At 55.3% G+C, this 10,766-nt stretch overlaps 1 protein-coding gene across 4 annotated transcripts; it reads left to right on the top strand.

The window, feature by feature from the left end:
• The first annotated feature begins 1,191 nt into the window (after nt 1–1,191).
• DUSP15 (dual specificity phosphatase 15) lies at nt 1,192–10,360 on the top strand. 4 transcript variants are annotated; one of them, XM_070381559.1, is made up of 7 exons: nt 1,192–1,385; nt 2,116–2,149; nt 3,739–3,821; nt 5,952–6,001; nt 6,985–7,059; nt 8,176–8,347; nt 9,380–10,360. In XM_070381559.1, the coding sequence occupies exons 1-7, from the start codon at nt 1,383–1,385 to the stop codon at nt 9,650–9,652; spliced, it is 690 nt and encodes a 229-aa protein (XP_070237660.1). In that variant the 5' UTR covers nt 1,192–1,382; the 3' UTR covers nt 9,653–10,360. The 4 variants fall into 4 exon arrangements, with proteins under 4 accessions (XP_070237660.1, XP_005887970.2, XP_070237661.1 ...); XM_005887908.3 differs by having other exon boundaries at nt 1,192–1,396; XM_070381560.1 differs by lacking the exon at nt 5,952–6,001.
• Nucleotides 10,361–10,766: the final 406 nt, after the last annotated feature.

The raw sequence follows: 10,766 nt of genomic DNA, 5'->3' as shown, positions 1-10,766 counted from the left end.
CCCCACCTTCCTGCTGCAGTCACCTACTACTGTAGGTGGAGAAGGGCAGGTGACTGCTGGAGGAGCAGAGCTGGTTTAGCGGTTACTATTTCAGTCCCCTAGGAAGTGTGTGCTCTCAATTATTTCGCATTCTCCAGCTTTAGTAACACACTGAGACATACAGTTAGTAGCTGGGAGCCCAAGGGGATTTGCCCAGGGTCATTGCACAGGTCATAGGTGAATGAATAGGGCCTGGAACCTTGGTCTCCATACCCACCTTTCCAGACTCCTGCCTCTAACTACACCCTGTTGCAGTCTCCTTTACTTCAAAGGACCCAGATGACCATAAGGCTCACTCATCTCCCTCCTCACATGTACCTCTGATTTATGGGAGCTCCTAAGTAGACTTATGCCTGGTCCCAGGAAAGCTGACCCAGATGGTACCCTCCTCAGAGGCCCAAGTGTATGAGAGGAAGAGACGGGAGGATGACTGGATGAATGGACAGACGGACCAGTGAATGGATGGAGTGCAGGAGGGGAGGACGGACCAGCTGCAGGAGACGGGGAGGAGGATGACTGGCGGGTAGGATGCCTGCATGGGGGCGGGGCAGGAGGGTGTACAAAAGGAAGGAATTACCCACTTTGCTTGCCTCACACAGAATCTGAAGATCAGAGGACCCCTAGAAGGAAATGGCAACCCCTCCAGTGTTCTTGCCTGGAGAATCCCAGGGATGGGGAGCCTGGTGGGCTGCCGTCTATGGGGTCGCACAGAGTCGGACACGACTGAAGCGACTCAGCAGCAGCAGCAGCAGCGATCCAAATCCAGCCCCGTCACGTTTCTACCAGAAAACCGACAAAGCCGAAGAAGCCCGGCGTTTTGCCCCAGGGCCCCACAGGGAGGGCCGGGCCGAGCCGGAACTGGGATCCGAGTCTCTGGGCCCCGCGGCTGGGGGGCTCTCTCCGCCCCCATCCGCCGCCGTCCCCTCCCCGAGCCTGACGGTGCCAGGGTTGGGGGAGCGCCCCCACCCCCCACCTCCGGAGGTGGAGGCCCCACGCGGCCCCAACAAGCTGTCGTTGTCCCGCGGGCCCCGGGCCCGGCACACTGGGGCTTTGTCCAGCCCCCCACCGCGACCCACGGGTTGGGGGGGTGCGGCCCACGTGACCGAGCGGGTAGGAGGAGCCTGTGGCGGCCGAGGCGGCTCCAGCATTTCCCTCCCTGGCCGGGGGGGGCGGCGGCGGCGGCGGCGGCTGGGCAGAGCTGGGCCGAGCTGCGGACGCCGGGCCCCCCGATCCCCGCCAGGCTGCAGGCGCCGGGCCCGGGCCGTCAGGGCAGCTGTTACCCTTGCGTTCAGCGGGTGGCGAGCTGGGGTGCTCCCGGAACCCCGTGCCTGGGATCATGGGGAATGGTATGACCAAGGTAGGGGGCCGAGATGGCGCAGCCCGCCCCTGGCCGCCCCCAGTTCCGGCCGGGCGCCGGCCTCTGACCTTCTGGCTCTGGCTGGCTGTGTGTGTGTGTTTCTCCGTCTCCCCGGGTCTCTACGAGCAGACTTCAATGTCTGTCTCTCTGGGGCTGTATCTCTCTCTCTCTCTCTGACTGTGTCTCCGTGTCTCTGTGACTCTGTATTTCTTGCTGTGTCTTTCTGTGGCTCTCTGTCAACCCTAGGCTCTATCTCTCCCTGAGTCCCTTTCTCTGTCTCCATGTGTCTGTCTGCCTTGTCTCTGTCCCCCTGGACTCTCTAGTGCTGTTTCTCCATCCTTCCCCACCCCGACTCCCACACCCGCATGCCTCTGCCTGACTCCCCACCTGTCCCTACTTCCCACCGCCTCCTCAGAATTCTCCATCACCTACCTGCTACCGGCCAAGTCCACCTCTCCATTCGCCCCTCCCCTGTGCTCCTCCCACTCTCTTTCCCTAGGTCTTTGTGCCCTGCTCCTTCTTCCTCTCCCCCTACCCAAGCTGGCATCCCTTGGTGGCCTGCCTCTGCCGCCCTCCCTAGACCCCTCTCACAGAGAGTCCAGGCCCACAAGAGAGAGGACTCTGCTCCTTGAGTCCTGAGGGTCAGACACTCTTCACGAGTCTAAGGGGAGCTGTCATGCACCCCTACCCGTTTGACGCCCTGCCTGTCTCTCCTGTAGGTACTTCCTGGACTCTACCTCGGAAACTTCATTGGTGAGCACTGCCCACTCTGTCCCAAGGCCCTGGCATGCTCCCTGTCCCAGGCCTGTGTCCACCATTCATGCTCTGGCCCACGCACCCTGGACATGCTCAGGAATGGGGCTGGGGGCAGGGAAGTGATGCCAGGCTGGGAGCAGGGAAGAACTCATGAGGTCTAAGGGGGACGAGGGTGGAGGAGCGGCTCCAGTGCAAAGGGCTCAGAACACTGGACGCTGGGCAGGCCTGCACCTGCTGGGAGCCTCAGCGTCTGCCTCAGCACAAGGCCTACCCCCTCTAAGGGTTTTTTGGGTCTTGAGGTTCTGGGCTGAGGTCTGTTTAGAGGTGCTGCTTCTAGCTGGGAAGCTGGGAACACTTCCCTGCACAACCTCCTCCTCAGAGGAGAGGTCTCTAGAGACTGGAGTCTACCTCAGAAACTTCACTGGTGAGCACTGCCCGCTCTGTCCCAAGGCCACGGCACTCTGCCTGTCCCAGACCTGTGCTAAGACATAGGCTGGTCTGGAGCTGGTGAGACCCGAGGCAGGAGAAGTCACTTCCATCAGTGGAGTCAGAGAAAGCTTCGGGGAGGGAGGGACATCTGCCTGGGACAGAGCTTTCTCCACCTACTCCTGTCCCCCCTGGGCTTAGGGGCTCCCCCTCTCCTAAACCCTAGTCCCTTCCTCCCTGGGAGCTTCCTCAGCAGTTCACACCACATTGACTTCTGAATATTTGGTAAGTAAGGTCTGAATCCTCTTTAAGTATGTAGGCTGATGAGGGCAGGGGTCATGAACTTGACCCCACAGTGCCACGCTCAGCCAAGTGTGCACATAGTCAACAGTCAATGTGGTGGATGATGAAGTGGGCATGGAGCGGAGATAGAGTGTTATTTACTTTGATGATAAAAGATCTTCATACGCTGGGAATCCAGCCCCTAGTGATGGTCACTGAGAGCTGTGGGGAGCATCTCCCTTGGTCATGTTTCATTTAACTTTCTAAATACAGATACACTATTTAAAACAAAAAATGGAAGTCTATTCTGCATGCTATTCTGAAGCCTGTGTTTTGCATTTAATATTTTGTGGACTTCCTTGCACGTCAGCACGTAGAGATCCATTTAGTGGCTGCAGAGTATTCAAGTATGAATATACCATTATTTATCCAGTCCCTTTTTGGGTTGTTCCCATTTTTAACTATTTCTGATGTGTTCACGGTCATAAGAAGAGAACATGGTCTTCTCCCACACAGTTTTCCGTGTGAGTTCATTCTTCTGTAGTCAAGATTCCTAAAAGTAGAATTGCCTGGTCAAGAATATGCCAGGAAAGGGTGTTTGCGATGGGAAGAATGGGGGGACGAGGCTGGGGAGGTGCTGAGCTGTTACCTGTGGGTACCCCAGTGGTAAGACTGAAGCCTAGGGGTATGACAGGGGTATGCCCCTGTCATGCTAGGGGCAAGAGGTGGCGAAGGAGCAGGGTGCTGGCTGAGGGTGGGCAAAGGTGGAGAGGGAGGGACCAGGAGGAGAGCAGGGCGGTGAGCTCCTGCCTCACTTGACCATCGGGAACATATAAATCACACCTGCCAGATTGGCTCAGACATCCTGTTTCTTTCAGATGCCAAAGACACAGATCAGCTAGGCCGGAATAAGATCACACACATCATCTCCATTCATGAGTCACCCCAGCCTCTGTTGCAGGTATGCCTTACCCCCACCCCAGGGCTGTGTGCATAGCGGGGGAGGGGTGCTTTACACCCCCACAGCACTCATTTATCAAGTACCAACTACGTGCCAGGTCCTATTCTGGCACATGGGCCTTCCTGAGCTGTGCTAACTCATTTGGTTAAAAACTGATCTGTTTTCCACTAGCATCCCTACTTGCTCCCTCTTTGGCAACTGAGAACCAGAGTGGTAAAGTACCCTGCCAAAGGCCACACATCCAGGAAGCTTAGCTCCTTGGCTAAGGAGCTGAGTTCTCACAGGGGCTTCCCATTGTCCAGCTGAATAGATGATTCCGGGCTCTGCATCTCACTTGTGACCTGGGGCTATGATTTTACCCATCTGGGTCTCTGATCCCTCAGCCCTGTCTGTCGCCAGGGAGCTGCGAGATGGTGAAGATGTTTTGCACACTGGCCTCCACTGGGAGGGTTGGTGCTAGTATTAAGTCCTGGAAAAAACAGGGTAAGGGTTATGACCTAGAGTAGGAAAGGCAGAAATCCAGGCCACATGTGCTGGAGTCCAGCGGTCTGAATTCATATCTTTACCACATTCTCTCTGGAACCTTGGGCCCGGGACTTCACCTCTCCAGACCTCAGTTGTCTGAAAAAGGGGGATTTTATAACAGTTCCTACCCCCACTGGGTTGTTGAGAGCCACATAATAAGTAATCAATAAATTTTAGCTGATATAATAACAAAGTTAATCATATTCTCAACCTATCAACAGAGCCCCTTCCTTCTTATCTGTTAGCGTCTGGGTCACCCACTGAAGGGAAGGAACACTGGGTGGAAAGGGGCCCTGGAGACCTGAGATCCAGACCAGCTTCTGTCACAGATTTGCTCTGTGACCTTGGGCAGGGTCCTCCCCGTCTCTGGGCCTGAGTTTCCCCTTGTGTCAGATTTGATGGTCTCTAAGAGCAACCTCTGATAATCTTTGGTTCTCAGTGTCATTTGAAGAAGAAATTTCCAGGTCAGTGGAGTCTGCTTTTGCTTTATAGGAGAGGCTTGTTTTGGAGTATTTGGAGAATGCAGTCACTACAGTGCCTGGGGAAGCTGTCTAGGCATGACTATATTTACTAATGAAATGATAGCTGGCAAAATGAGTCCTTGCTCCCACAGCCCTCCCCTCTCCTCACCAGCATCTCCCTCTCCATCCATCACAAAATTTACCAGTCAGGGTTTGATAATGCCCAGGAAGTTCAAGGCCAATTGTGTTGCAAACTGAAATTGCAAACCTTGCAAAAGATGCAGGCTCTAGTGACCTTGGGGAAGATGAGTTATAGAGAAGGGCTGGAATTTCACACAAGCCACTAACAGATGAGGACCTGGCCAGGGGGTCCCTTAGTCACTGGCTGGAGGTGGGCCAGGCCCTTGAAAAGAGCCATTTGAATATCAAAGGACGAAGAGAGGTTCTTGAGAAAAGTGCCTCTTGGAATGTGGGCAGAACTCATCTTTAAGATCTTGTGTGAAGGTTGGGTATGATATCAGAGCACGTTTGTTGGAGAAATTACTGACAATTCATACTTGATTATTTTAATAATTAGTACAGAATTGGGAAGATGCCCTGGAGGAGGGCATGGCAAACTACTCCAGGATTCTTGCCTGGAGAATCCCATAGACAGAGGAGCCTGGTAGGCTACAGTCTATGGGGTCACAAAGAGTCGGACACGACTAAAGTGACTTAGCATGCACAGAGTTTATAACCACAGTTCATGAACTAAAAGCTTATCTTCATAGTTTTTGTTTCTTTTCAAGATAATAAAATCTACTTTGCCCTTCTTACTATGTAATTTTGTAATCCTCACATGGAGGGGAGTCACTTTAAGTGACCCTTTCCCAGCTGTTAAATAAAAAGTCCCTGGGCCCATTTTTGGCAGATGCCCAAGCCACCCATGGGGTTAAGATACTATCTCCTCAGAAGGTTCTGGAACCATAGGTGGTCAGACCTGAGAGGCTCTCAGAGAAGGTGTCTATCCTCTGGGCAGAGACAACAGTGGCCCAGAGAGGGGCAGGAACTGGCCTAGGGTCGCGAGGTGCTTGGGAGGCCCAGGCTGGGGTCAGGGGGTGCAGGCAAGGGCTGCCCACTGCCCATGTGTGTTTTGTGCTTGCAGGACATAACCTACCTTCGCATCTCAGTGGCCGACGCCCCTGAGGTACCCATGTAAGTTCCTCTGGACGGGCTGACAAACAGGACAGCTGCCTCCTGTGGTGGGAGGAGGGGAGGTGGGAGGTGGCCTGAGAGAAGACAGAGAAGACTCAGGCCCCAGAGCTGTCCTGGGGACCCCAGCACAGGTGGTCTCCCAGACTGCTTTGATTCTCAGCCATGTCCTTGCCTATGCCGCTGGCCAAGCCTTAACCTCCCAGAAGAGCTCAGTGTCCTCACCTATGAATGGAGAAAGCACCCTGTCCCTCAGGCTCAGATGCCCTCATGGGTTGGAAAGGGTCAGGCTCAGCCTGTTCCTGGCCTTGGAGTTAGGAATCTGGGTTCAGGCCAGGCTTTGCCGTTTACTTGCTGTGTGACCTTGGACAAATCACTTCCCCTCTCTGAGAGAGAAAAATGGATGTGTGGGGTGTGGGGATCTATCATCATCAAGGAGACTTTCAAGGATCAGATGGTACAGGTTGAGGCTCTAGGACAGGGCCTGGTGTGTAACGGGGGCTCAAAAAGCAAAGATTGTTTGTGTTATTAGTAGTAGGGGCCCCCAGCCTGCGGGGGACCCAGACAGACACTCCTTACCCTTGGGAATCTTGCTCCCAACCCCACTGCTGGCTGTTGTCCCCAGGTGCTCTGATTGTAGACCCCAGAGGGGTGGGACTCCTCCCGCCCATTTCCTTGAAAGATCAAGATGAATCCTCCATGAAAACAGGATCCACAGGACCCGTTGAGGAGGTGCTCCTGCCTCTGTGGTGGGATTTCATCTAAGGCTTCTCTCACCATCTGAAATGCCACCATTATTGCACACACACTTCTCCACCTGTACTGCAGCATCGGCCCCTAGTCACCTCACGTGTCAGCTGACCTGAGGGCCCAAGGCTCTTTGTCTGTCTCTTGCCATCCCAGAAATGGAGGGTGGGGGGGACAGCTTCTTGGAGACCTGTGCCCCCCGACCCCAACACTCAGTACTTTCTTGCTTTCTTCTCTAGCAAAAAGCACTTCAAGGAATGTATCAACTTCATCCACTGTTGCCGCCTCAATGGGGGAAACTGCCTTGTACACTGGTGAGTTAGGAAGGGCGTGGGGGGAGGGGAAGTGAGTGAGTGTCCTCCATCCTGAACACACCCTCATCCTTCGGGGAGTGCAGCCTGTGATCGGGCTTCTGCAGCCTGTCACCATGCCTGACAGTCCACCATTCATCTGACAGCCTGATGGATGACACTCTCCCCAGCTGTGGCCAGATAGCTGTTTCTCCCTGAGACTCAATTATCTCATCTGTAAAATGGGGGACAGACTGTTGACCTGATGGGTTATTGGGAGGAATAGGTGAAGTCATGCAGGTAGTTCAGCATCCTCCAGTAGTTCCGGCTCTTTCTCCTCCCCTCTAGCCTTGGAGGCTATAGTATAGGGCAGTGAGGAGGCCCAGGCTGGGAGATGGGACCTTTTGAGTTTTCCCAGGACCTCCTGGCCCTGTAGATGTCATTCATCCCATGACTTCTCACCACGCTTGCTTCAGGGAAGGTCTGCCTGAGCCATAGGGACACCTCCTCTAGCCTCTCTCTCCCCCTCTCTCCTTTCCTTGCTTCAGCTTCACTGGTCATCTCTCCATTCTTCAAGTCCATCTGGATCCCACTCACATGGTCTTTGTACACTGCCGGAATATTCTTAACAATCCTTACCCATTTTTCAGAATTCAGCTTGTTGTCACTTCTTTGGGAACCCCTTCCCTAATCCTCCATATCCCTTCCACTAGATGAATCCCTCTTCCTATACCATTTCCTAGCCCCTGGACTCATCTTCAAAGCAATTATCACCACCTGAAATTGTCTCCCTGGTTAGTGTCTGTCTCTCCTAACCATCTTATAAGCCCCAGGCTGGCAGAGACTATGTCTGTTTTATTCCCAACTATATCCCCAGTACCTGAAAAATCACAGATGATCAGGAAACATGTGTTGAATGATTGAGTGAAGTGATGTTTCACTCAGGCCTTTGTTGTGGGTGAATGCCAGGCAGAGGGTACAGCAAAGGCAAAGGCTTGGATGTGAGAAGACAGGTTTTGGCAGGTTCCTTGTAGTTGGAGCTCAGGAGGCAAAGGTGGGAGAGCTGAGTGTGGATTCGGTGCCTGGGGGACACAGAGGAGACTGGGCCTAACCTGAAGTCTTGGGGGTATGGTGTCCCAGCTTTGCAGGCATCTCCCGAAGCACCACCATCGTGACGGCGTATGTGATGACTGTGACGGGGCTAAGCTGGAGGGACGTGCTTGAAGCCATCAAGGCCACCCGGCCCATTGCCAACCCCAACCCAGGCTTTAGGCAGCAGCTTGAGGAGTTTGGCTGGGGCAGTTCCCGGAAGGTAGGGGCTGCGGCTCTGTGGTAAAGAATCCGCCAATGCAGGGGACGCAGTTTCAATCCCTGGGCTGGGAATATACCCTGGAGGAGGATATGGCAACCCACTCCAGTATTCTTGCCTGGGAAACCCCAAGGACAGAGGAGCCTGGCGGGCTACACATGGGGTTCCAAAGAGTTGACACAGCCGAGCAACTGAACAACAACAGGGGCAGGGGCTGGGGCAGGGGTGCGAGACTTCTTACTTGAGCTGAGCACTGACTGGAAAGAATTTTGCCTGTGCTTCAGACCTGGCAGATTTTTCTGAGGTCTTGAACTTGTGGCTCTTGAGCTAACTTAGCCCCTAGGTGTATTTTGTTTGGACAGCCAGAGGTTTCCTTCTCCTTTTTAACTTAGGATGTGTATACCCGCGGGCCAGATTATGGACCCTTCAATTTGGCCAGGTGCCAGCAGTGCCCACTCTGCCTGCCTGGAACCTGAAGGCATTTGAGCCTCTGGCTCCTTTGAAGAGACCTGTCCAGTCCCTACTCCACCCCTGGGTCCTTGAGGAGGCCAAAGCAATACCTTCTCCTGTGCCCACTGGGCAGATGACACGTGGAGATGTCAGGGACTGAGCCAACCCTCCCCTCTCCCCGGAACAAGAGATGAGAAAGGGAGAGAGAGAAGCAGCCAGTGTAGGAAGCCAGGCTGGTTCCCAAACTTGTCTGCAAGGCTGTATTAGGAAAGAGGCGAGTTGTGCAGGCTGGGGAGGGCTTAGTGTGGTCCCCACTGTGCAGGTGGAGGGGTCACTTCAGTAGGTCTGGAAGTTGGAGTGTCAAAGGGGAAGAAGGGGATTCAGGGAGAGGGAAGGGACTCGGAGGGAGAGGGGGCTCACTGAGGGGGATGGAGACCCCAAGGGAAGCTAAGAGGACGCTCAGGAAGGGGAGGGGCTTAGCAAGGTGTGGGGAGCTAGTAAAAGAGCGGAAGGTCTAAGGATGGAGAGGGGACCCGGGGCCGGGGACCGACCCCGCCCCTCTTCCCGCCCCTCTTCCCGCCCCAGCTTCGCCGGCAGCTGGAGGAGCGCTTCGGCGAGAGCCCTTTCCGCGACGAGGAGGAGGTGCGCGCGCTGCTGCCGCTGTGCAAGCGCTGCCGGCAGGGCTCGGCGACCGCGGCCGCTTCCCCGGCGCCCAACTCCACGGCCTCGGAGGGGACCTTGCAGCGCCTGGTGCCGCGCTCGCCCCGGGAGGCCCACCGGCCGCTGCCGCTGTTGGCGCGCGTCAAGCAGACTTTCTCCTGCCTCCCGCGGTGTCTGTCCCGCAAAGGCAGCAAGTGAGGATCCCGCCCCCGCCGTGGCGCCCCTCGTCCTCCCGACTGGTCCCCCTTCTGGGATCGTCCGGGCTTCTCACGGCCTTCAGGAGGGGCCCAGCGCCCGTGGGAGCCGCGCGGCGGCCTGATCCCTGCCCCTGCCCCTCTGCCCTCCTGGCTTGTCTGCGTCCGCAGTCCGTGTGTCCTCCATCTGTGTGTGTGGCTCTGTGTCTGGGCCGGCCTGCTGCAGCCACCTGGTGCCTTAGTCCTTGGGCTGGGGGAGGGCGCCTCCCCCCCGCCCCGCCCCATTGAAGGCGGCGGGAGTGGGAATGGGTGAGGGGGAGGGCTGGATGGGCCTGGAGGATATTAAAGAGACGCAGAAGCTGCCGGTCTGATCTCGTCTCCCAGTCATTCAGTCCTTGAGCTAAGGTGAGGGGGCGCTGTTCCTGACGCCTGCAGGAAACAAGAATGGGAGGAAGTTTGCATCCCCTACGGCCTGAGGAGCCTGCCATCTTCCCAGCACTGCAGTGGGCTGGGCTGAATTCCGCTTCCTTTATCCTCACAGCTCTCTCTCCCTGGAGCCCTGGTCTCCTGAAAAGGCCCCCAATTCCTCTTTCTCTTTGAAGCCCCTGACCCCTGGCTGAGCCCCTGTCCTCCCTGAACCCCACCTCTTCCTCCCCAGCTCCCTTCCTTTCCCTATCCACAAATCCCAGCTAGTAAAGGTATAGAAGTAGTACCTCCCTCATGCCTGATTTTTTACTTGAATGAGCTCACTTAATCCTCAGGGAGGAAACAAGTTCAGAGAAGTCGGGCAGCTTGTCCAAGGACACACAGCCAGAGTAGGGGAAGCTGGATGTGACGCTGGACAGTCAGTGTCCCATGACGGTTGTTAAAAAGCAACTCCTTCTGGTCTTGAAGGTTACTGGCCAGGAGGACCCACCCCCGCCTACTGGGAATGACCCTTCCCACTTAGAGTTTAAAGGCCAGGGGAGCACTGAGAAGGGAGGGCCTCAGGGCAGCCCAAGATAGCGGCAGACTGGCTGAGGATGAACAATGGTCACCTGAGCTTATTGTTCCTAAACTAAAATTAACTTAGAGTTAAGAGGGATCTGAAATTTCTGTAATCTAATAATCACCTGTAC

The sequence above is a fragment of the Bos mutus genome, chromosome 13, assembly GCF_027580195.1.
Source record: "Bos mutus isolate GX-2022 chromosome 13, NWIPB_WYAK_1.1, whole genome shotgun sequence".
Taxonomy (NCBI): domain Eukaryota; kingdom Metazoa; phylum Chordata; class Mammalia; order Artiodactyla; family Bovidae; genus Bos; species Bos mutus.
The sequence above is the reverse complement of the archived record's forward strand: the minus strand, read 5'-3'. Positions and strand labels throughout refer to the sequence as shown.